Below are 24,404 nucleotides of genomic sequence, written 5' to 3' on the forward strand. Positions count from 1 at the left end.
GCAGATTCTATTTGCTAGTTATCTTCACTGCTTTTGCTTTGTTTATTCATCCACTATTCTTCTTGCTTTCTCTGACCAGTCCGTCACCTTATGATAGGCTGCAGCCCTAGTCGAGTCACTGCCTAAGGGGTTGGGAAAAGAGCCAGTAACAGCCTACCAGAAGCGCACTTAGAGAGCGCTGCTAGGCCGCAGGGTAAACAGAATCTCGACATCACGGCGTAAGACGTAAATACTGTCATTGACCAGCCGTTTGCCATTGCCTGTAAGCCTACTCGTAGTGGAGTTGTGATGACTGTGATGACAGCCTTGAGACCCCTGTCAGGTCATCAAGATCAATAGTTAAGAATTCACCTTACTTTTCCTTGCTACCATATTGCACTCGATAGCCCATATTAAAATTAAGAGCTTCCTTCTGCTGCCAGACTAAATGATAAATAATTAAAGGAGAGATAGAATAATATCGACTTCCAAGAATGCTTCAGGGGTGGCTATAAGTATTGCATTGATATGGCCCAAACCAAGGATATCACCCTCCTCCACTTTAACGACGTGGTAATTATACAATCATGAGATCCTTATTCAATAGGTTTAAACATCTGATATAATCATTCTGAACGTAGTACCACATCTCCGACGCTGAACAGGTTGCACGCTTCGCATCCATCCTGGCCAATCCACGATACCTCACTCGTGATGTCTCTGCCCCCGATTACCAGCTTCGGCTATTCAGCGGCGACGCTTTCTCCCCATCTCTAGAGGCGTCCGTCCTTCGTGGTGAGCATATACCGACGATTCTCAATACCATGAACATTGATGTTGCTTGCTATGGGAACCATGACTTCGATTTTGGCGAAGACCGCCTAGTTGAACTATCCAAAGTCACCAAGTTTCCCTAGCTGCTCACGAATGTGCTACGGAAGAATCCGCAGTCAACTCAGGGGCGAGATGATAAGTTGTTAGCCCTGGCACATAAATATATCATCCAAGAGGTGGGTGGGCTGAAGGTTGGATTCATCGGTTTGGCTGGAACGTAAGTTCATCCTATTTGCATGACATATCCATCATTACCCCCGGGTGTTCAATTAATCAATCGGTTGTGTATGATCTTCTACTTACAAGGGTTAGCAAGTGACTGGCCGTCAAACTGCCAGCACTTACCCAACTGCACTATATGCGACCCTGTTAGTGTGGCCCGAACCACAGCAAGATATCTGCGGGAGTCAAAAAAATGCGACCTTGTTATAGCATTGACCCATATGCGGCTGGCGGAGGACATTGCAGTCTCGCAGAATACCAAAACTGGTAGTGGAAGGGTTGATTTGATACTCGGTGGCCATGACCACGACGTCATTCAAAGATCTTCCACAGACTCCAATAATGACCCGAGGGTCCACCACCAGGGCTTCACTTCTGCCAGTGCTACCGGAATACTCTGCACAGAAGGCGATATACGCATTATCAAGAGCGGAACTGACTGGAATGGCCTGTCGGTGCTGCGTCTCACCGTTTCTAAACAAGCTGACGGCAAGTCTTCTATATCAAAGTCAAAACGTAAGAGAAATGAAACCCCCATTTTCACTAATATTTCTTAACACCCACGTACTCACATGAAGCCAATTCACACATTCAGTATATCAGGTTGCGGACCTGAAGTCCCTGCCGAACTATGCGAACATACCACCATGCCCCATAACCATGAAGGCTATAACAGACGTGCAAGCAAAAATAGCCAAGCTGGTGGAAAAGCCACTCGTCATAACTGCTATCCCCCTTGAAGGAAGATCCCGGGTCGTCCGCAGCCGAGAGTCCAATCTCGGGAACATGCTCGCAGATGTGGTACGTTCCTTTTACAACACGAACATTGCCTTCATCAACAGCGGAGCTATCCGCTGTGACAGGATTATTGACCCAGGGAGAGACGAACCTTTACGGATCCGGGATATCATTGACATTAGCCCATTTGATAACGCATTCGTTATTAAACGTGTCAGCGGCCATGTTCTTGCAGAAGCTCTGGAAAATTCGGTATCTGACGCCCATACTGATGGTCGCTTTTTGCATGTATCAGGGCTTATCATGGCGGTAGACTGGAGTCGTCCTGAGGGACAGAGGGTAGGGGATATTCTCTATGTTCCAAAGCATGGGATACGGCGTGCTGTATTGTCCAGGGATATGTATACGGTGGCCATGGTGGATTTTATAGCATCAGGGTTTGATGGCTATTCTTGCTTTCGGAATTGTGAGACACTACTTGACGCTGAGGGCTCGATGACGGATACGAACCTCTTGCTGCAAGTGTTCGAAGCAGATGGTTGTGGAGATGGAAGTGGCAAGCAGCAAGACGAGGCCGTGGAGGGTATCAGGAGAGCCCGAAATGCAGTCATCCGAGGGAGACATCCCCTTAAGGAATTACCTGTTATTTCTCCGTCTGTGGAGGGTCGGATAAGGGTCATCACACCGAATCTATAGAACTTAGCAACAGAATGGGTCATCTTAATGACACTTATTAGCTGAATAGAAAGTGAGTCTCAACAAGATGGGCAAACCTCGGTCATTATACATATTTGGCTATTTCTCTTAGCCTTGGAGGTGAGTGGGATATAGCAAGGAATAATATATATGCATGTAGATTGTGAAGAAATTATTCACCCATATAATCAATTGAGTGTAGATGCATGTAGTTTATAAAATAAGCGCTACCGATGCAAAGAAAAGTCAAAAAATAGGAGAAGGGCAAGCTGATCTAGAGTCATGCAGTCTTTTGAGAAGCAAGCCAAGTCTCATGCGCCTTCTTCTGCCTATCCCATTCTTTCTTCAGCTTCTTCTTCTGACTCTTGGTGATTTCTTCGCCTTTTGCATCTTTCAGGGGTAGGCCATCCTCATCCCAGGCACTGTATGCTTCTGTCTTGAACATCTCCAAAGGGCTTACTTTCCCCTTTGCGGCCTTCTCAGCAGCTTCTTTCTCACGAGCCTCCTTTTCCAGCAACTTCTGCCTGGCTCTGGTTTCAGCTTCTTGTCTGGCCTGGAGCAAGTCTCGTGTGACGGGGCGTACACGTGCCGGTAGGTCAGCCCGGTCCTCGAGGTAGACGCCGAGATCAAATAGGCCTGTGTTTCGGAGGGTATCGCAGAGGTCTAGAATCTCCTTTGATAGGTTGCTCGATTCAGTGAGAGCTGTGGCACTAGAGCAGAAATTGTTGAACACATCCTTGAACGAATTGGTAAGCTGGGGATCAAGCAGCTCGGGAGTAATGGATTTTCGTCCTTCCTCCACGACAGATCTGATGGAATCAGGTGTGAGGCCAGTCTTGGCGATTGCTGTTTGGCGAAGGGTATCACGAATAGTAGAGAGAGGATAGACGTAGGGTTTCGCCTCTTCAGCAATTTCGTCTCCATGCCAGCCAATATTTTCACTATCTGGCCCTGCGGTAGAGTTGAGTCCAAATATGTTGACCATGGATGTTAACCATTTGGCTACCGCATGCGTATTCTGGGCACTTAGAGCGGCTTCACTTGTGTTGTTAAACTTGGTGATCAGCTCTGAAATGGCATACATGGCGCCAGCAGTATTGAACGAATCGCACAAGTGTTTGTGGACGCTGTCTTGGGCCGCCTTTAAGGCAGCGGGGAGCTCTTCGTCCGAGGTGGTTTCAGGGAGCTTGACTGATGGGTCCTTGGCCCTGATGAAGAAGTTGTTTACTTTCTCCTCCCAGGCATTCCCAGCCTTTACAATTTCATCTGTAATCTCAATTCCATCTCGCCAGCCACCGAGAAGGAAAACGATGCGAAGGCTTCTAGGAGTCCAGTCACCTCTTTGAAGAGCATCTCTAATAGTAGTGAAGTTCTTCAGTGATTTTGACATTTTTGACCCTTGGATAGACAAATGCCCCATGTGGATAAAGTAGTTGACCCATTGCACGTGTGAGCAAGTCGAGCTCCAATATGCCTCACTCTGGGCGATCTCATTGTCATGATGAGGGAATGCTAGGTCAATGCCACCCGAATGGATATCCATCTGCTTTCCAAGTCGAGACGAAGCCATTGCAGAACACTCAATGTGCCAGCCAGGGCGGCCATTACCCCAGGGACTAGGCCAGCTTGGCTCACCAGCCTTCGAGGCTTTCCAGAGAGCAAAGTCAGCAGAAGACTTCTTTTCGGCCTGCTTGTTAGATAGAGACCCTTCTCCTTCTGACTGTCGATTGGCATCATTCCGATTCCAAGGTTCAAGCCTGGCGTAGCTATTTCCAGCCGCCTCAAAATTCTCAATATCAAAGTAAACGGATCCATCAGGGGTCACGTATCCGAACTTGTGTTCAATTATACGTTCAACGAAGCTCACTATCTCAGGCATAAATTCTGTGACTCGAGTGATCTCGTCAGGATCCAGGACATTGAGGTCTCGTACATCCTGCATAAATCGGTCTTCGTACTCTTTAGTCAGACGGGTAAATATCGAGTGGTCAGATCCTTGGATTGATGCTCCTTTAAGGGTATCAAGGTAGGGGTATAGTATATCCTGGGTCTTGTCGTAGAAGGTAGCTACCGGTATGCTACCGCCGGGAGTTGAAGCCACCGTAAGCGCCTCAGCAGCAGTAGACAGCGTCTTTATATACATTTTAACCTTAGCCTCCGGCTCACCTGGCTTTGAATTGCCTTCGAGGGGCTTCCCATCAAGAACAGCAGCGTATACTTTCTCTGCGGTATCTTTGAGCTCATGTGCTGGCGTCGATGCCGGTACTAGCGGCAGGTTCTTTGTGATATATGCTTCATAAGCAGCTTTGGCGGTATCCAGAAGCTCTTGGTCGATTGACGGGTGCTCGGCGCTGAATTGATTGTACAGGTGCTGCTGTCTACCTCGAGTGATGATCTAGAAGATCAAAGGTCAACACCCATTGATGCACAACAGGACAAGGCAGACTGAACGTACCTTGTCGTCCACATCCGTTATATTCATGATATATTTAACATCGAATTTAAAATAGTCCCGGAGGATACGCCGGACAATGTCTGCGCTGACATAGTTGCGCGCGTGCCCAAGATGCGCATCGTCATACACAGTCGGACCGCAAGCGTACCAGGTTACCTTCTTCCCTTCCGGGTCCAGAGGCACGAACGGAGTCTTCGACCTGGTCAGCGAGTTCCAGATCTTCAGCGGCGGCAGCTCTCGCTGCAAGCCTTGGTGGGGTGTGGGCTGCTGCCACGGAGGCTGTTCGCGGGGAGCTGCCATAGAGACAGACGGTGATGTCGCAAACGCTCTGCAGAGCCCGGGTACAGGTCGGAGACGGCGTGTCGAAGCAGCTGTGACTGTGGCTCGAGGAAGACGAAGGCTCTGCCGGAGGAGGTTCATGTATGTGTCCTGCTGCTGGCGCTGCGCTGAGTCGGCTTTATGACTCTTTTGCGCATCGAGGAAGAAGAAAAGACAAGTGAGTCGCTCGCTGGACGGAGTTTGCACTGTTTGCAATCTCGGTGCTTTGATTAACTAGCTAGTTATTATTTTTTTTTCTCTTTGGATGCTCACGAGGGAGTTGAGAAACTACATAAAACCAACGAAGAGTGAGAAGAAGAGAAGAAAGCCGCTGAAGGACAGCCAGGCTCAATTGAAACGATGGTGTCTCCTTTTCTCACGCCCGGGCCGACTGCTGAGGCTGACTCCCTTGCGGTGCTGCATCTCCGCCGCGACCATGCGATTGCTACAGTGCTCAAGACGCACGACGACGAGGACCTGGGCTACGACGAAGGCAAGGTCACGACGACGAGGTTCGGCTCGTTTCCTCATAGTACACTCATCGGCAGTCCCTGGGGGTCCCAGATCATCGCCTCGAAGGTCGACACCGGCTCTCGAGGACGCCGACCAAAGGCGGCCAAAGGATCGAACCCGTTGAAGCGCAAGGCAGAGGACGCCGATATATCAGAGGACAAGTCTACGAACAAGGCGGCAGTAACTGCATCAAGCGGTTTTATACACCTCCTACGGCCTACACCAGAGTCGTGGACCAGCTCGCTGCCCCATCGGACGCAGGTGGTCTACACTCCAGACAGCAGCTACATTCTACACCGGCTGCGCGTTCGCCCTGGAAGTACAATTATTGAAGCCGGTGCTGGTAGCGGCTCTTTTACTCACGCAGCTGCAAGGGCGGTATTCAATGGTTACCCCAATGGCACAAATGACAGCAGGCGAGGTAAGGTGTGCAGCTTCGAATTTCACTCGCAGCGTGCGGAAACCATCAGGCGGGAGCTAGGAGAACACGGCTTGGATGGGATTGTGAGACTGAACCACCGTGATGTTTGTGCCGATGGGTTTTTGCTAGCAGACGGGCCGGTCAGTAACGAGTCGCCTCGAGCTAATGCCGTTTTTCTGGATCTCCCTGCTCCCTGGCAAGCACTCAAGCACCTGGTCAGGGAGCCTGCTGATGGAAAGGAGTCACCACTGGATCCCACTTCACCGGTACATATATGTACCTTTTCACCTTGTCTAGAACAGGCGCAACAGACTATCAGCACTCTTCGACAGTACTCGTGGCTGTCAATATCCATGGTTGAAGTTGTGCATAGGCAGATAGAAGTTCGAAGAGAACGATATGGGGTAGAATCATACCACAAGAATGCCTCAGCGCCGGATCCCAAAACTGTAGAACAGGCAATTGGCCGGCTGAGGACTCACGAGGAGCGCGCAAAGGCGTTCCGTGAGAAGCAGATCAGAAACGCTGCAGAGTTCGCCAGCAAGAAGGCTGCACAAGCTGAAGGCCACGAGGAAGAGGAGAATGGCGCCAAATCAGAGAACACGGAAACCATATCAGCATCAATCAAGGAGGATAGCCCTGCAGAGTCAAGACCTGCAAGGGCTGAAAAGACGTGGCAGCCAAAGCCCTCAGTTCCGCAGTACAAGCAGGGAACGCTTATTCACCGTTCCGAGCCTGAGCTTAAGACACATACATCATACCTAGTATTTGCGATTCTCCCCTGTGCCTGGTCAGAGGAAGATGAGAAACGCTGCAGAGAGAAATGGCCGTCAAAGATCACTCCGACAGAGAGCAATGGCAATGGCCCTATAAAGAGCAAAAGACAGCTGAAGCGGGAAGCCATAGAGCAATTCAAAGCCCAGGCTGCTGACGCTTTGTAGATGTTGATATAATATAGAAATGCACCAATTCAGCGAAGTATGTAAATCCACCACTTCTGCATACCCCTCTGGATGCTCATAGCACGATAACCCCAGGGCAACGCCCAATTCCTCTCTCGCTAAAATGGGAGTAATCTTACACACAGAATGCTGGAGAATTTCTCTCTTTCAGGGGCAGATGCAGCGAGAACTCATGTACCCTGGACGGAGTACACTCAGCTGACTACGAGAGGTTAACCGGGTTTGGCCTCCGACTCAGCCAGCTCGACCAGGGGGTAGAAAACGCCAAACTCATCTTGATCTGCGAGGAATCTTGTTGATCAGCGTATAGCACATTCTCACAGCTGTTCCGTATATCTGATCCACCGTAGAAGGATAGCTAAACGGAGCTCTATTCCCAGTCTGGCTCGCCGAACATCCCCCAGCAGTGTGAACCACGTTTACCAGAATCCGAACCCATTGCCCCCAATTGAATACATTACCCGGTTCTAGGGATAACTAAGGTTGGCAATAATAAGTAAAAGACAGCCATCATCCTGGGCCGGTCTTTCCTATGATACCCATTGCTCTGACTGCTATATACGCTCTATGAAAGACCTCTCCAACGTTGGTCCTGAACTACTGGCTGATAGTGTCAGTCATTTCCCAGAATTTGCGCCGCCATGGTCGGCAACGATGAACGAAGAGAGTCTGCTCAGAGGAAATTATTGTCTGGGGTTGCAAGGCCTGCTGCGTACGGAACATTGACAGATGTGGCTGCTGATGAGCAAGAAGCCCTGGCATCCCAACTGCGAGTGGAAGATGTGAAGCTGTCCTTCTTCAGCATCTTTAGCTATGCAACTTGGCCGGAAACTGTCCTTATCACCATATGCACTGTATGCGCGATTGTTGCGGGTGGCTTGGTGCCATTTACACCGGTAATCCGCACTGCTTCCTCCATTGATCGCAAAGTATATAAACTAACGGTATACTTCGATTATATAGCTTATCAGCTCGCGGATTATCCTCGCCTTTGCCAGGGCTGAGTCTAACGGCTACAGTGTGAAACCACTGTTGGACAAGTATGTGGTATACTATGTTTATGTCCTTATCACAGCTCTGGTAACATGGTTTGTCTCGACGGCTGGCTTCAACTTCGTGGGAGCTAGAGTCGCCCACCGAATCAAAATGCAATACCTTGCAGCAGTTTTGAAGCAAAATATGGCGCTTTTCGACGACAATGGATCTGGTGATATTCTTTCCCATCTCACGGACGACACGAAGGCAATACAGAATGCAATATCCTCCAAGCTGTCACAGACCATCAGCGCCTTTGGCACATTTATCACTACTATTGTGGTGTGTTTCATTCTTGATTGGGTCTTGATGCTTGAAATGATTTGGTCTTTTGCACTGGGTTACGGAGTCCTCTACTTTGGTGGCAAGTTAACCGTTCTATACAGTGGTCGCAGCATCGAGGCGTCGTCGGCCGGATCAGCTGTGGTCGAAGAGGCCCTCGGCTCTATCAAAACGGCAACCTCTTTAGGCATGCAGCCATATATTCATGCAAAATACATGAACTTTTTGGCGCAAGCGGCCAAGCATGGTTTTGTTCTCTCTTCGCTCAACCAACTCCTTCTCACCATCTGCATCGCAAGCGGCTATTTCAATGTTGCGTTAGCATTTTGGCAAGGTTCAATTCGACTTACAGAGGGAAAAACGTCTTTTACTTCAATTGTAGCCATCTCAATGATATCAAAGTCTGCTGCCTTCTGCGTATTGGGTGTTGGCTCCAATTTAGAGGCATTTGCTGCAGCTACAGCTGGAGCCGGCCGTCTGGCAAGGATCATTCAACGCGTGTCATTAATAGATTCATCTTCGGACCACGGGTATATACCAGAGCGCTTTGACAGCACTTTAGAGCTTCGTAAGGTGAGGCACATATATCCATGCCGGCCAAACGTCGTCACATTGAAAGACGTGAGCATCAAGTTTCCAATGGGACAAATTACAGCTATTGTGGGACACTCCGGATCCGGGAAAAGCTCTATCTCAAATCTTCTCTTGCGCTTCTATGATCCCCTGGCAGGGCGTATCCTCTTGGATGGAACAGACCTGTCACATTACCAGCTTCGTTGGGTTCGTCAACAGATCGCAGTCGTGAAGCAGGAGTCGTTCATGTTTAATCGGTCTATCTTTGAGAACATTGCCTGTGGATTTACCGGGCCTCGGTGGGAAACAGCCTCTTCGCTTGAACGGGAACGAGCCGTATATAGAGCTGCCGATATAGCTCAGGCAAGTGAATTTATTGACCAGCTGCCTCAGGGATATGACACAGTCGTAGGTACACGTGGCTCGAGACTCTCTGGAGGCCAGCTCCAAAGGATCGCTATTGCTCGAGCTTTGGTTAGAGATCCTCGGATTCTTATCCTAGACGAGGCGACTTCAGCCCTTGATAGCGAGACAGAAGCCAAGCTGTTATCGACCATGGCAGGAAAAGACAGCAAGAGGACCACCATAGTTATTGCCCATCGCCTCTCCACAATCTGCAATTCGGATAATATCATTGTTCTCAACGCAGGCCGGGTCGTCGAGAGCGGAAAGCACGATGACTTGCTGGCTGCCAAATCATTTTATTATGACCTGGTGCAGGCACAGGATATAGGGAATAAAAATCGGATGTCTACATCAATGATTCCTGAGACAGCCAATGTTACCCCTGCTCATGAAAGGGACGAAAGTCCACCTGCAACTGAAGTGGTTCACAAAGTTATGGCAGGTGATAACGATGCAAAATCAAGATTTTCGTCTTTGCTCTGGTCCATGATCTTATTTATTTTCAGGCTCAACGAGGGAGAATCGCATTGGCTCATTATAGGACTCATCTGCTGCATTGTCGTGGGATTTGAAGAACCAGCATCTGCAGTTCTTTTTGGTAAAGCTATCACGTCCATCTCCCAACCCCTAGACCACGCAGACAAGATCCAATCTAATGCAAGCTTTTATGCATGGATGTTCTTTGCTCTGGCGGTTGTGATGTTGATAGGGTTCGCCGTTCAAGGCGTCACTTTTGCCTTCAGTTCAGAGCATCTCACGAAACGAGTTCGGTCTCTCGCGCTCAGCCAATACTTGAGAATGGACATATCCTTCTTTGATAAGAAAGAAAATTCTGCGGCTGCCCTCTCTGGGTTCCTCTCCAATTCTACCAGTGACCTGACAGGATTGAGTGGTAGCGCTCTGGGCGCCATCCTTATCTGTATCTCTTCGCTTGTTTCTGGAATCATTGTTGGATTTGCACTTGGATGGAAGCTAGCGCTTGTGTGTTTCGCGGTGGTCCCCTTGATGATAGGAGGTGGGTATCTTGGGATTATACTTGTTGGAGAATTTGAGAGAAACAATGAGGTCTTTGCCAATAAAGCTGCTGAATTTGCTGGAGAGACGCTCAATGGTATTCAGACTATCGCTGCTCTAACCCGGGAGAAGGTTGCACTGGCAGAGTTTGAGGCAATTCTCAACAGCACTAAAAAGGATGCTCTGGGAGCAAATCTGAAAGCGTCCTTCATGTACGCCTTAACCCAATCAGCTTACTATGCCTGCATGGCCCTCAGCTTCTGGTATGGCGGTCAGCTAATCCTCAGTGGAGAGTATACCCTTTTCCAATCGATCGCCGTCCAGTCTGCGATGCTTATGAGTGCTATCTCTGCGGGTTTGGTATTCTCCTGGACTCCGAATATCGGCCAGGCAAAGCAAGCTGCCGCATCTCTGCAGCGCTTGTTGACACAAAAATCGTCTATAGACCCGTCATCCCCTTACGGAGAGAAACTGACCCCAATGCGCGGTGACATCGCCTTTGACTCTGTTAGCTTCTCATATCCTTCACGCCCAAACCACCGCGCCCTAGACCAAGTGAGCTTTAATATCCCAGCAGGAGCAAACGTGGCCTTTGTCGGCGCCACTGGTTCCGGCAAGAGTACTATTATCTCACTGATCGAGCGCTTCTATGACCCTATTGGCGGAACAGTGTTTGTTGACTCGAAGCCCATCCGGTCTCTCTGCCTGTCAGAGTACCGCAGTCGCATAGGGCTGGTTAGCCAAGAGCCTAACCTCTTTAGTGGTACACTGAAGATGAACCTGATCCTTGGACAAGGTGAAAATGAAAAGCCAACAGATGAAGAAATATATGATGCCTGTCGTGAAGCTAATATCCACGACTTCATCATCAGTCTTCCGTGAGTTTCTAGCCTCAATCCTCACCTTTATTTTATAATCTAACCATTAATCATTTTCCAGTGACGGCTACAACACAGAAGTAGGCAGCAAAGGCAACCAACTTAGTGTTGGCCAGAAGCAGCGTGTCGTGCTTGCTCGAGCTATCCTTCGCCGACCCAGGATCTTGCTACTGGACGAAGCCACGTCTGCATTGGATTCACAGTCAGAAGCAAGCATTCAGCAGGCTCTTGAGAAAGCTAAACAGGGGCGTACGACGATCACTGTTGCTCACCGACTGAGCACCGTCGTCAACGCAGACCGGATCTATGTTATGAGCGATGGGCGCATCGTCGAAGCCGGGACCCACACACAACTGATATCCCTTGGGGGCGTATATCAAAGGCTTTACCTAGCTAGCAAGAGTGGACAGGCCCTTTAGAGCCTATATATAGTACGCATGTCTGATAATATGAGATATCATTCTGTATAATCGTACTAGAAGTCTATGAATGGAAGGCGCAACTGGTCTGTGTCGGGTGCCGTATAATTAAGGATTAAAGTATCTCCGTTCCGCGATCCTCCCGTCCAATCCGGGCCCGATTTGGAACTGTGTAAGTGACGACGTCACTGGAACGTCTTCCGCTTCTCAGTCTATTTCTCATGAGGACACCATGAGATCGTCAAGCGTCATTAACCCTCACACCGCAAGATTCTACGACGAGAGTAAGCTAGGGGACACATCCGCCTCTACCGTTATGAAAATACACCTCCGGGGATGTTCCGGGTGTGACTCTGCGGGTTTTGTTTTAGGGTTCCATAGTGCACCAAAGCCTACGCAACCCTTCCAATCGACTGTCAAGAAAGGGCGAACAGCAAGCTGACTGAGATATTACGTTGGACAGGAGAAATCCCGCTTCTGCTCTTAATGTCTCTGGATCCTCCCGCAACTCTGACGAATAACCCGAGGCTTTGATGTGGATGACACCGAAAACATCCCTGAAAGTCGGAAGAATGCGCCTCAGGACGATAACTGAGATTGCTATATAAGCTCCATTGGTTTAATCCCTTTGAATGGCAAAGATTGAAACAGTCTGGGCTTTTTCACATCATTTTTCTGCTTTCACTCGTCGAACATGGCTCCTCGAGTGTGGTTTATCACCGGTTGCTCGTCCGGCTTCGGATGGGAGATGACTCTCGAAGCCCTGAGACGAGGCGATAAAGTGATTGCGACTGCTAGGAAGCTTGAAAGGATTGGCAAGTTAAAGGATGCTGGCGCTGACGTCTTTGGACTTGACGTCACGAGTAGTCTTGACGATATCAGACGTCTTGTCTGGGAGGCCTACAACATCTATGGACGTATTGATATTCTTGTCAATAATGCTGGATACATCCAACAAGGCGCTTTGGAGGAAGTAAGGTAGGATATCTCCTGCCATCCACCTCCAATCTCTGGGAATGTTTATCCCTAACATTCTCACAACAGTCCGGAGGAAACTTACGCCCTGTTCAACACAAACGTGTTTGGGCCGCTAAACGTTATCCGTGCGATCCTGCCCTATATGCGATCGCAGCATTCCGGTGTCATTGCCAATACGTCCAGCGCTGGATCTTGGACGAATACTGCTGGAGGAGGACTATATTCTGCGACAAAGAAGGCCCTCTCGGGAGCTACAGAGACACTTCGTGTAGAATTAGAACCATTTGGGATTTCTGTCACCTCCCCTGAGCCTGGTGATTTCCGGTCAAATCTACTGGCTGCAGGCCATCGATTTGCTGCACTACATCCCATTCCAGATTACGACAACACTCCTACCAGAGCAGCAATCGAAGAAAGCAATAGCCAAGATCATAAACAACCCGGAGATCTGGTAAAAGGTAGCAAGATTATTGTTGACATTCTCACGCAGACTGGCTGTGCCGCTGGCCGGAAGATTCCAGTCCGAGTTGCTCTGGGTGCAGAAGCTTGCGAGCTGATGCGGGATAAGTGCAAGGATACTCTTGCTCTTTTAGAAGAGTGGAAAGACGTCGTTAGCGATACCAATCACGACGATGTCACACCCACTCCATGAACCCGTTCTCTTAATTCTGTTTATATATCTTTTCTACTTGCTTCTCCCTCGGGTGAGCTCGCCACGGAACCTTGGGAAGAAACAGAGTCACGTGAATATGACGTCGACATTTTGACCTTTTCCATGGAAAGACTTTTTTTTTATTCATTGCATTGCAAACCTGCTTGTCATGGATCCAGCTCTTTAACAGATCAAAAGCCAGAAAATAAAAGCCATTTCATACATTGGAGATAGCAGTATCTGTGATTCTGTTTTCGTCGAGCACTTTCGTCATTTGGTTTTGTTTGCTTAACTACCCTAACTCTGAGGGTAGATATGCTTCCCCTCAACTCTGCAACGAGCATCGAAGCATTGAGCGGGATTTGCGGGTAGGTTATGATGGCTAATTTCCTTGCCTAATATTTGACATGCTATACTTGGCGTATAGAGCTAGGCTTGGGGCTTGCTGGGAGGAGATTCACTTTCCATGTTATGTGCTGATGTATTTGATAGATCCATATCAATAGCTTGCTGGGTTGTTGTATTTTCTCCTCAGATAATTGAAAACTTCCGACGGAGCTCCGCTGATGGACTTTCTCTGGAATTCCTTATCGTTTGGCTTGCCGGGGATGTCTTCAATATTATTGGAGCCGTTATGCAAGGTGTTCTGCCTACTATGATCATATTGGCAGTATACTACACTATTGCAGACATTGTCTTGCTTGGTCAATGTTTCTATTACCGTGGACTCGGTATATCAGAAAGCACCAAACCTCCAGAGCCGGAAGCTGGAAGAGCCAGCTCGTCATCTGAAACTGCAATACAAACGGTACCATCATCCGAGCGAACACCCTTACTACACAACACACCAGGAGGGGAACATAATGGCTCAAATGGCAGACCGGCCACTAAGCAGCGACGGGAATCTCTTACTTCAGTCGCCTCTTTACGAAACCACCTTACAGCTGTCGACGGAACCCATCTCTCGCCAGCAGTGCCTCTCAGGAAAGAAGTCACCGATACTCCCCCACGGCCGTCATCAACGTTTCAGATAATAGCCTTCAACACCTTCAGCATCACTCTCGTTTGCGCTGCTGGAATTCTAGGGTGGTATGTTAGTGCCACTTCAAGGAAGAGACATCACAAGGGGGATGATATTCCAAAATCAGACGGCACGCTCCAATTCGATATTACGGGTCAAGTGTTTGGATATCTTTGTGCTTTGTTCTATCTTGCCAGCAGAATCCCTCAACTCCTGCTGAATTGGCGCCGGAAGAGCACTGAAGGAGTATCGCTACTCTTCTTCCTATTTGCATGCATTGGCAATCTGACTTATGTCCTCTCTATCTTTGCATACTCGCCGGTTTGCCAAGGTAAAAATGGTAGGTGTCTACCAGGAGAACGACAAAGTATATATGGACGGTATATGGCTGTTAATGCTTCATGGTTATTGGGAAGCTTGGGTACTTTGTTCATGGACCTGGCTATATTTTCTCAATTTATTCTGTATCGAAGTAAGGATGAATGTAACAACAGCTAGAGAGTAAGGGGCCGATGTGTTTTATATAGACTCCATTTATACTTGATCCTCACTAGTTAATATTTAGCCAAAATAAAAAGGGCCTGCACGCTAAGGTATAGCGAGACATTAACTATATGTCTTCACTTAATTAGGGTAGAATTCGTTATTCATCTGGAAGTGAATGATATAACTGCGTATACTATTATCTGATGATAAAATAGATAATACATATTGATATAAGAATGCAGTACCCCATGTCAACAAACAATAAAACTTGATTTCGCTTTGTTATCAGGGTTGCCGTAACTCGTACTCGTAAATTATCGTATAGCCATGAACTGGTGTTTTGTTTTACCAGCTGAATAGTTAGCATCCCCGGATACGTATCTTTTAGTTAATAACTAGTCATCAGATGGTGGATGCTCTTTGACTCTGCCTTTTCCGACTTCACTCCAATTGGTATTCAACGCAGTTCCATTACTCTCGTAGAAGCTCTTAGTCATTGCACGTCGGGTATCTGGATCGGAGTTGGCATATAATTTCTTGAAGAATGAATCCACGGCGTCACCAGACCCGTAATCTGATAAATCTGAGTCAGGGTCATCTTCCTTGTCATCTCCCTTTGAATCATTTCCTTTCTCGCTTTTCTTCGCTTTCTTCTCATTTTTCTGGATGTTTGATACGACTTTATCCCAATCCTTGGGCCCAGATTTGGAAGATGTTGGGTATACAGGAGCCTTGTCGGTTTTGATAGGCTGGTTTGCTTGGTTAGAGGCATCCTTCAAAGCCGTAGCTCCTGAAGATATCTTCTCTTCTTGCTGACCGGTGCTTTCTAAGGTCGCCCACTTTCTACCGGCTGATTGTTTGCGTAAAGTAACCTCGACTTTAGTAGACATTATATTGAATTTTGAAGAGGATGGATCGACTGGAGCGAACAGAGGATCTAGAACAAACGAGAATTCAGACCCTGATGGAAGAGGGAAGGTAATGGAAAACTAGAGGCAGTTAGTAACGCATACTCAAAGCTTTAGAGGGGCATAGGCCATTGAATTCTAACCGAAGTTTCTTGAATGTCGACGTCCGCTTTGTCCTTGGGAACTCCTTTCGCATATATGGTAATTACCACACTGTCATTAGACTGATACCACTCATGCCTTGTCCTACTTGGGGTATTAGATGGAAGAGGCGTGGGAGGAGGGTTCGCTATCGATGGAGCAGGATTGGCCTCCGCGGCTGTATCCTTATTTTCCTGCGTAGTAGACAATCCACTCGGGTTTGGAGTAGAAGAGGCACTTCCATTCTCGAGCTGCGCACGGTATATCGCTTTCAACTCATCCTGAGTCGGTACTTTGATGTCTGGGATCTCCTTAACCACAACCCTGGTCTTTTCATCCGAAGATTCGAGTTTAGCCATCTGTGATTTGACTTTCATTTCCCATATCTGGAGCTGTTGTCTAGTCTTCTTATCTTGAGAGGCTGCTGGATTTTCATGACTAGCTAACGCAGCTCTGATATCGCCCTTTTTGCTATCATCCTCCTGTCCCACTTTCGCGCGCACCACCTGGAAAATAAGCTGTGCGTCGCCGTACCGTTCACTTTGATAGAGAACGATACCTCGCCTCATTTGTCCGGCAATGATTTGTTCCCGTCTGGCTCGCTGGATGCCGAGAGCAACCGCCATATCAGCATCATGCAAAGCTTCCTGTAGCTTAGGGCCGCCATCTTCAGGCTTTACTCGCGAATATGCAGTTGACCGCTTGATGTAGTAGTCTGTGGCGTGGGGGTTAACAGTCAAGGCCTTGGTATAGCATTTAATTGCGGCAGGAAAGTCAGAGTTATCCAGAGCCTTGGCTCCCCTTTGAGCGTCATCCATCCTGCAGGAACGATGATTTGATCGGTGTAGGCTTGTTGTTGTTAGTTGACCAGAGCTACGTAGATACCGGTAGGTTGTTTTGGTTTTGGGTTTGATGGAAGCTTAGCGAAAGCTCGAGATCAATTGCTATCTTCACGTGACCTTGTTAAGGCCCCCCGGCTGGGATTTGATGGTTTAGGTTGGTAGGTAACAACTGTGTAGAAGAAAAGGAGAATAGTAGGCCATGATTAAAATTTAGAATGGAATTCTCCCTACGAGACGTTATTAAGATTGTTATATATTGAAAACCAGTCCCCCTTTTGTTGCCCTGTCCCATTCACATTGATTCAAATATCGTTTGCGGTAGCGTATCTAGACGATCTCTTCATTGCCGAATTTCTTTGCGTAAAGGCCGAGAGCCCGGATTGGCCAGTAATACTTATAGTTAGGATACGTGATCATACTGATATATGTTAGTAATGTTGAAGTATAAATAGGGGAAACAGAAAGTATTAAGAACTTACCAGGACATATTGAAAACTCCTTCAATGCCATCCTGCAACCATTCGCCATTCGGCTGCTGTCGAGACATCAGGAGTTTCATAGCACGTTGCAAAGGCTCTTTGTGGGGGTAATTTGCTTCCATCAACGCGAGACAGGCCCAGGACGTCTGGACGACCTGAGAGGTATGGTAATGGTGATAGACTTTCTTCGAGCAGCTGAGGTACGATTCACCCCAACCGCCGTCTTCCATTTGTTTAGACAGAAGGAACTCACAGCCGCGGCGGGATCGTTCACTAGTAGCGTAAGTTTCACCCACAGTAGCCAAACTTTCCAGACTGAACATGGCGGCGTATGTGAAGCAAATACCCCAGCTTCCATACCAACTACCGTCAGGGCGTTGTACACGTCGAATATAGTCTATAGCAGCTTCACGGACTTTCTTGATGTCTTCTGTTCTATAGTCCGGGAAGAACTTGCTAAAGTAGGATAATGCTGTGACGACCGCAGTGGTACATTCGGGGAAAGTGTATCCAATCATTATACCGCCGAAAACTTCCGCAGCATTAAGCATCTCGACGTATTCCGAGGCCCTGGCAGGTTCATACTCCGGAAACCCGCCACTTGGGTTAGGCATTTTGAGGAGTGTGTCCACGGCGTACTTGAGTCGTTCGTCAGATATGAGAGCTGGGTAACCAAGTTGTTTTTGTAGCTGAAGAGCAGACCGTAACCCTTCTGCGGTGCAGTCACTAACGGTGTATCCCTGAGTCTTAGTACTGAAGGGCCATCCTCCCTTCGTCTCGAACCGATAGCAGTCCTTTTCCTCGCGAATGGTTTCAAGCATCTGATGGTCCTCAACGAATTCAAGGGCCTTTACCAACATTGGCTTCCATTTAGGGTCCTCCGCAAGACCTGCAACAACTACGGCCTGAATCACGAAAGCAGTATCCCAGAGCTGAACACCGTTTGTGCCGTTCATTAACATTCCCTCGTCTTTCATCCAGAGGAAGTCATGTAAACGTTCCAGGTGGCGATTGAAAGACTTGCTCTCGGGCCCATCGTGGATGTAACAACATAAGGTGTTCATGGGAGCATTGACAGGTCCAAGACATGCATAATCGGTGTTCTCGTCCTCCCGTTGAATCAGGTGCCAAACCCTGGCCTCTGCTGCCTTGACAAGGCCTGGCCAGCGCAGGTAGACCCATATGTTAGCAAGGATCCAGAAGAGAATCTTCAAAAGCGCGGATTTAGGGTGATAGTTGTCAGCATCAGCAATGCAACCTCTGTAAGAGGCGAAATTAATAGAACCGTAGGGTTGGGTATATAATTCTTCCCGTATTTCTCGGGTAAGAGAGTCGGCTGGGTGGCTAAACCGTTTAGAATAGACATAGGTCATTGGGAGAAAAACCTGTCGCATATGAACCCACCACCGCCATGGAGCAAACGGCACCCAGTCAGGAAGTAGCCTATATGAATTTGTTGTGACCGGTTAGAGCGATGTATACTCCACCAAGGAGGAAGAGAGAGTGGCCACTCACCATAACTCAGGAGGCACTGGATTGAGAGCGTCCCATCCCATGACTCCGAGGACACAGAGCCAGAACTTGGCCCAGTGAGGCCCATACAGAGCACCACCCAACTCATGCAGCTTGTTCCGCGCCTTCACCATCCGAGGATCCTTAGGACTGGCCCCCAGCAGCCGCACGGCAACATAATTCATGGCAGTGCCAAACACAGAGCTGTGGCCTTCGACGTGAAGGCCCCACCCTCCATCTTCCGGATGCTGCCTGGCAAAGAGATACCTCTTGATCTCGATAGAGAATTCAGGTGGTACCGGGGTGCGTGTCACATACCAAGTGACAATTAGACCGGGTAGGAGGAACATGGGTCCACCATACTCGCAGGCCCAGTTCCCCGGTTCCAATTGAAGTTTAGAGAAGAAATCCAAACCATTGGAAGCGGACTGCAGGGGAGTTTTGGCAGGCGGGAGCTCCGGGAGGTCCTAGAGTACATGGAAGCTGGGTTAGCTCCAGTTACACAGTCAGGGGGGTAAAACGTAAAACAACAAGCAAGCTGCCAGGGCGGGCCTGAAGGGGAGAAGAGGGGAGCTCCAACCAGAGGCTGACCCAGGAAATACTTGTCTGTTATAGTCTGCGGCCATTCTTCGACTTCCTTGTCTGTCCGTAGATAGTGCCATGTCTGGGTTCCACGGTCATTGCGGAGCCTCCATCGCGAGTGGTCGGTAGTCTGATCCGCGGCGGCCTTCGACATGCTGCACTCACTCTCCGTTTTCTCGGTTGCTCCGCCCCTGCTAACTGCGTATAACAGCTTGTCCTCCTGCTATCCTCAATTCAGCAGTATTATATGCTATATTGTTCCCCAATCTCCGATTGTTTACTGCTGTTCCTGGCCATCTATCTATAAACAATTGAATGTTGCTATTTCAGATGTCAAGAAAAAGTGTTCATCACGTGAAAATAAGGTTCGTGGGGGCGGCGGATCTGTTGTTCCGCAGATCATGTGACCGCCTTTTTCGCTTTCTGTTTTCTTACTTCAAACCTCCGAAACGTCCTTGTATGTCCTCCTACTTTGACCGCGAACAGGACACCCTCCGCTGCATGAAACGGCCGTTAGAAGCCCCAGTACTCTGCTGGCAAGTTTGTCTACTGCATTCGCATCTCTGGTCGACTTTTCTGCCCCTTTTCTTACATATCACATCGCTCCTGACAGCCAGCTCCCACCAACCCAGAACTATACAACTCTAAAAGGAGCCTGGTTTGTTCTACATACCTTCACCTGGACTTTGACAGCAACGACATGCGGAAGACGAGAGATCTTCTGTAAAAACCACTCTGTTATCATACGAGAGTGTCTCTGAGCTGACATTTGCGCTCGCTTCACCTCCCTGTTCTCTCTTTACCCCTTTCCTTTGTGCTTTGCCTTCTATTCCTTGTCTTGTGTGATCTGTCTCTTCCGCTTAGCAGCACCACACAAATGTCTTCAAATTCTACCTCAAACGGGCCCGGCAGGTGGCGAGGGGGGTTTAGAGGTACTCGTCGTGGTGGCCGCAGCGTTCGAGGACGCAGCGGTGCCGGCCGGGGTGGTGGCAGGCAGCTGGTGGCTGACCGTGACCTCTCACCAAAGGCAGGCGCTGTTGTGCAGCGGTTTAGACAGCGTCAAAAGGATCTCAGCCAGATATTCCGCAAAGTTGCTGCTGTGCAGAAATCAGCCGTTTTAGCATTGGCCAGCCGCTCAGAGGCTTTATTGATCAAAGACCCAAAGGCGCACATGGCGTCCAGCCTCTTTAACGAGGTACTCCAAGGGCTTGAAAAGAAACTTCGCAAGGCGGAAGACTTGATTGAAAAAGAATACAGCTACCGTGAGCGGAACTTGGATGTCTGGCGAGAGACCGAGGAGTTCCGGATCAAGACTCATTTCGAAAACAAAATCGACAATGTGATGAATGAACACATCATTGCTGCCCAAGGCTCGTTCATGGAAGCTTCAGAAAAGTCACGCATTGCCGCAGATGAAGACCACACAGAAACCGAAGAATCAGCCTCCGAGCCGCGGACACCAGTTAGCCCCCGGTTTGCTCGTGGGTTTGATAGCTCCTTTGTCCGGGATCCAGAAGGTGCTGCCTTGTATGAGCGGGTGGAGAATGGGTGGGAAGACCTAGCCCAACGTACTAAGATAGGAGAAGAAATATGGCCGCGGATTGTGGCCATGAGCCAGGAAGCTGAGCTGCCAGCGCCGCAGGACGGTGATGGCATCAACGGGCGTTTCACCAATCCACGTTTCTCCCGCTTAATGGGTGCACTGGTTGAAGCTTGTGATATCGCAGAAGGGAAGAAACCCAAGATTGAAGAAGTCGAAGAACCAAATCCCTTAGATGCCCTGGCCAATGCTGCATTGGATCGAGGCGAGGTGAAAAGACAGCCACCTGAACCATCGCCTAAAATACAACAACTTCCCCCAACTTCTGCTCTGCTTCAACCTCCACCAAATTTACAAGCGCCATCACAGCCTGAGCAACAGGTCCAACAACCACAACCACAATATGGCCAGATGCGTCATGAGCCTCATAGGCCACTCCTCCCACAACCTCTCGCACCTCCACTGTACCCTCCATCTACGGACATGCGTAGATACTCTGCACCCCAGTTCGCTGGTCCACCACCGCCTCACCTCCACCCTCCGTTCCAGAATCACCCTCATGTCCATCCCGAAGGACCTCCACAGCAGCAATTACCCCCGGTAGCAACAAGGTCGCAGTCCCAGGTGCTCCCTCACCTCAGTGAACATCTACGTCTACCTAACATATTCCCTCCGCGGACTCAACATCTACCTCCCTTGCAAGAAATGGGTTACCATCGCCCCAGCCTCCCTCCGCCTCCGTATCAGGCACCTCCTCCACCACATCAACCACCACCGCCGCCGCCGCCACCACCACCACCAAATATGCAGCCTCCCGCTCACGGGATGCCCATGGCCTATCCTCATCACCCGCAGAATGTTTACCCTCACCTTCAGTATTTACCTCCGCCGCCAAATATGCAATATCATCCACACCCACCACCACCACCACCACCTCCGCCTCCGCCTTCTCATCAACCGTTGCATCTACCTCCAGGTGCCCATGGGCCCCAGGGATATCACCACCACCATCACCAGGCCTATCAACAACCACCTCCACATCAACCTCGGTATTAGCTTGTTGTGAATGACATGACATGAAGTTATCTCGGCTCAAGACCAGTTTTGTACAGGAACCAGGGCCTCGTTGTGTAGTATATGAAAGTCTTTTTTAATACGGTTGCAGTTTTTTTAATTTCGCTTTTGCATGTCTGTATGATATTTTCCTTTAGCGATTTGAACCGGGTGTGGGTGTGGTTTGGTTCTCTATTCTACCTGATTTCTATGATTCTGATTTGTGTACAGTCCGAAAGCTGTCCTTAGAAGCTCGTTTAATAATCCTTTACTGACTCCTTATTTAATCCCGTAATCATTCCCCTAATGCCCCGAGAAATAGCAAATTAGTTTCCTCCATTCCATATCCACCTAAATCAATTTCCCTTCCATGACCCTAAACTCCGAATGCCGTCCAAATTCTTATATCCTGGCAGAATATTCAACCAATCCATGCATTTTCTGTGGCCAACCAAAGCCAATATTCGCAATGCCAAAATTGTATCCAGTCCAATCAAAAATCAGGGAACCGACCTTCCATGATGTCGATGATTCGTTGGCGCTCTTCGACACGGAAAGGAACTTTCTGCGTAGCCAACAACGCCTCCAGCACACGATCATGTTTCTTCACAGCCGCAAGATTCAACGGCATCCAGCCGTCTGGTGTCTGCTCCCAGGGGTCAGCACCGTGCTGAAGGAGCAGTTGCGCAACTTCGTAACTACCATGGTTCGCGGCCAGATGTAAAGGAGTAAGGTCCCGCTTGTCTGTAGCCAAGATATCGGCACCAGCCTCAATGAGCTTTTCAGCGATGGCATGGCAGTTGTACTGTGCAGCTAGATGAAGAGCCGTCTGTCCTTCGTTGTCCTTCACAGAGACATCTGCTCCGTAGGTAATGTGTAATTTGGCAGTAGCATGCCTGCGGTTGAAGGTAGCCAAATGAAGTGCCGTCATGCCAGTGTCGAGCTTCTTCGAAGGATCCGCGCCTTTCTCCAACAAGAGTCTAGAGATAACTGGTCGTTCAAACTTGGATATGTTAAATAAAGCTCGCGTCAAGTCGTCCTTGATGATGCGTTTCCCGCCAGCCTCGATGATGAGGCTGATCATCCTCATGGTTGCTAGCTGGGAGCCAGCTGCCGATCTCAACGCAGGAGCAAAAACAGCTCGTTCGAGGGGGCATCTATCGCCTAGGTCCAGCATCGTTTTGATATAGAAGTAATTGGCATGTTGAGCAGCTGAAGCAAAGACATGAGTCATGTCAGGGAGCCGAATACCATCACGTAAGTCCAACAGTTCCTCGTCCATTTCGCCGGTAGGTTTCCTCATGGCAGTATAGTATGCCATAACCGGCATTACAAACTTTCCCCCTGAATTCATCAGCGTTCTCACCATGTCGATATCTTCATTCCTCACCGCGGAGAAGATGGCTCTAGAAACGCATTCAAATTCATCCTTCATGCCCATATCAAGCAGAATTCTAGCAGCCTCAGTGTGTCCTTCCTCGGTAACGGCCAGGAGTGCTCTGGCTTTGGCAAAGTCTCGCATGGGGAATGCAAAGAGCATATACACAATTGCCCAACACTCATTCCGGGCCGCGGTGTAAAGATGAACTGACAGATCCTCATCCTCAGACACGTATCGGTTTCTCGCTTTGTCAGTCATGTTGCTGGACTGCATGCCCACAAAGAAGTACTTGGCTGCCTTGTTCTTAGACTGTTCGGGGGCAACCGGAAGAATTATCAGTATCATCTCGGCCACATCGGCGTTAGAGTGCCGGCATGCCATGTAAAGAGCCAGAAGAAGGGTCGAGTTTTTGATAGGCTCCTTTGCGCCGTCGAGTATTGCCTGGACCATCGAGTTGCGACCATTGTCCGCCGCCCATGCCAGGGCTGGGAGATTGTTTTTGACTTTAAATTCGGCTGCACCCGCATAGATCGTTTTCTGCAGCAGCAAGGCAAAGTGGTTGCACGTCTTCATCAAGTTGCTGATATCATGGGTTGACAGGGACTCTGCAATAATAAGCAGCAGCTCATTTGGCAGACTGAGCAGCTCCACTGGTGAAGATTTGTAAGAAGGCATTGTCTCAACTCCTGGTCAAGGGGCAATGAAGCCGAGAGGATTTGTCTTTGAGTGAAGTAATGAACAATTATTACTTTCCTTAATTTGAAAGGGCGGCTGGTGTTTTGAATATTCAGCTTGCGTGTGATTCCATTGGGCCAAGAGTAACACTGCGCTGGTCTGCGGCATGCATTTTATATTGGATAAAGGGGTATCTTCGGGAATCTTGTGGCCACAGGAAGATGTTCTAGGGCACTGGAACATCCCTCCACTCTCCAAGATAATGGAGGTATCATTGTAAACTGATCAGATTGCCAGTAGGTATGGTGGTATAGTCCGGCTTTAGTAGTATTAGCTGATAACAAGGTCTGTTTACAGCCCAGCCGCGAGAAAGGTGCAGTCAGGGAATCTCCGCGATCTAGTTAGTTCTC

At 48.8% G+C, this 24,404-nt stretch overlaps 11 protein-coding genes across 11 annotated transcripts; 7 read left to right on the forward strand and 4 right to left on the reverse strand.

Annotated features, from left to right (window-relative positions):
• Positions 1-507: 507 nt before the first annotated feature.
• Positions 508-896, forward strand: TRV_05683 (nucleotidase, putative; the record flags this gene model as incomplete). The annotated part of the gene is made up of 2 exons (XM_003020198.1): positions 508-552; positions 645-896. The coding sequence occupies 2 exons, from the start codon at positions 508-510 to the stop codon at positions 894-896; spliced, it is 297 nt and encodes a 98-aa protein (XP_003020244.1).
• A 799-nt stretch (positions 897-1,695) lies between these two features.
• On the forward strand, positions 1,696-2,469 carry TRV_05684 (UDP-sugar hydrolase, putative; the record flags this gene model as incomplete). Its single annotated transcript, XM_003020199.1, has 1 exon — positions 1,696-2,469. The coding sequence occupies one exon, from the start codon at positions 1,696-1,698 to the stop codon at positions 2,467-2,469; it is 774 nt and encodes a 257-aa protein (XP_003020245.1).
• A 280-nt stretch (positions 2,470-2,749) lies between these two features.
• Positions 2,750-5,224, reverse strand: TRV_05685 (uncharacterized protein; the record flags this gene model as incomplete). The annotated part of the gene is made up of 2 exons (XM_003020200.1): positions 2,750-4,864; positions 4,925-5,224. The coding sequence occupies 2 exons, from the start codon at positions 5,222-5,224 to the stop codon at positions 2,750-2,752; spliced, it is 2,415 nt and encodes an 804-aa protein (XP_003020246.1).
• Positions 5,225-5,383: 159 nt separating this feature from the next.
• Positions 5,384-7,117, forward strand: TRV_05686 (uncharacterized protein; the record flags this gene model as incomplete). Its single annotated transcript, XM_003020201.1, has 2 exons — positions 5,384-5,420; positions 5,559-7,117. 2 exons carry the CDS (start codon positions 5,384-5,386, stop codon positions 7,115-7,117), a joined length of 1,596 nt encoding a protein of 531 aa, XP_003020247.1.
• Positions 7,118-7,779: 662 nt separating this feature from the next.
• On the forward strand, positions 7,780-11,744 carry TRV_05687 (uncharacterized protein; the record flags this gene model as incomplete). Its single annotated transcript, XM_003020202.1, has 3 exons — positions 7,780-8,067; positions 8,102-11,325; positions 11,387-11,744. 3 exons carry the CDS (start codon positions 7,780-7,782, stop codon positions 11,742-11,744), a joined length of 3,870 nt encoding a protein of 1,289 aa, XP_003020248.1.
• Positions 11,745-12,438: 694 nt separating this feature from the next.
• Positions 12,439-13,374, forward strand: TRV_05688 (short-chain oxidoreductase, putative; the record flags this gene model as incomplete). The annotated part of the gene is made up of 2 exons (XM_003020203.1): positions 12,439-12,717; positions 12,877-13,374. 2 exons carry the CDS (start codon positions 12,439-12,441, stop codon positions 13,372-13,374), a joined length of 777 nt encoding a protein of 258 aa, XP_003020249.1.
• Positions 13,375-13,840: 466 nt separating this feature from the next.
• Positions 13,841-14,893, forward strand: TRV_05689 (uncharacterized protein; the record flags this gene model as incomplete). Its single annotated transcript, XM_003020204.1, has 1 exon — positions 13,841-14,893. The coding sequence occupies one exon, from the start codon at positions 13,841-13,843 to the stop codon at positions 14,891-14,893; it is 1,053 nt and encodes a 350-aa protein (XP_003020250.1).
• A 383-nt stretch (positions 14,894-15,276) lies between these two features.
• On the reverse strand, positions 15,277-16,748 carry TRV_05690 (SGT1 and CS domain protein; the record flags this gene model as incomplete). The annotated part of the gene is made up of 2 exons (XM_003020205.1): positions 15,277-15,870; positions 15,933-16,748. The coding sequence occupies 2 exons, from the start codon at positions 16,746-16,748 to the stop codon at positions 15,277-15,279; spliced, it is 1,410 nt and encodes a 469-aa protein (XP_003020251.1).
• A 499-nt stretch (positions 16,749-17,247) lies between these two features.
• TRV_05691 (squalene-hopene-cyclase, putative) lies at positions 17,248-19,499 on the reverse strand (the record flags this gene model as incomplete). The annotated part of the gene is made up of 3 exons (XM_003020206.1): positions 17,248-18,694; positions 18,767-19,230; positions 19,266-19,499. The coding sequence occupies 3 exons, from the start codon at positions 19,497-19,499 to the stop codon at positions 17,248-17,250; spliced, it is 2,145 nt and encodes a 714-aa protein (XP_003020252.1).
• A 723-nt stretch (positions 19,500-20,222) lies between these two features.
• On the forward strand, positions 20,223-21,941 carry TRV_05692 (uncharacterized protein; the record flags this gene model as incomplete). Its single annotated transcript, XM_003020207.1, has 1 exon — positions 20,223-21,941. One exon carries the CDS (start codon positions 20,223-20,225, stop codon positions 21,939-21,941), a length of 1,719 nt encoding a protein of 572 aa, XP_003020253.1.
• Positions 21,942-22,431: 490 nt separating this feature from the next.
• On the reverse strand, positions 22,432-23,994 carry TRV_05693 (uncharacterized protein; the record flags this gene model as incomplete). Its single annotated transcript, XM_003020208.1, has 1 exon — positions 22,432-23,994. The coding sequence occupies one exon, from the start codon at positions 23,992-23,994 to the stop codon at positions 22,432-22,434; it is 1,563 nt and encodes a 520-aa protein (XP_003020254.1).
• Positions 23,995-24,404: the final 410 nt, after the last annotated feature.

This window comes from Trichophyton verrucosum, assembly GCF_000151505.1.
Source record: "Trichophyton verrucosum HKI 0517 chromosome Unknown contig00446_1.f1.exp, whole genome shotgun sequence".
NCBI lineage: Eukaryota > Fungi > Ascomycota > Eurotiomycetes > Onygenales > Arthrodermataceae > Trichophyton > Trichophyton verrucosum.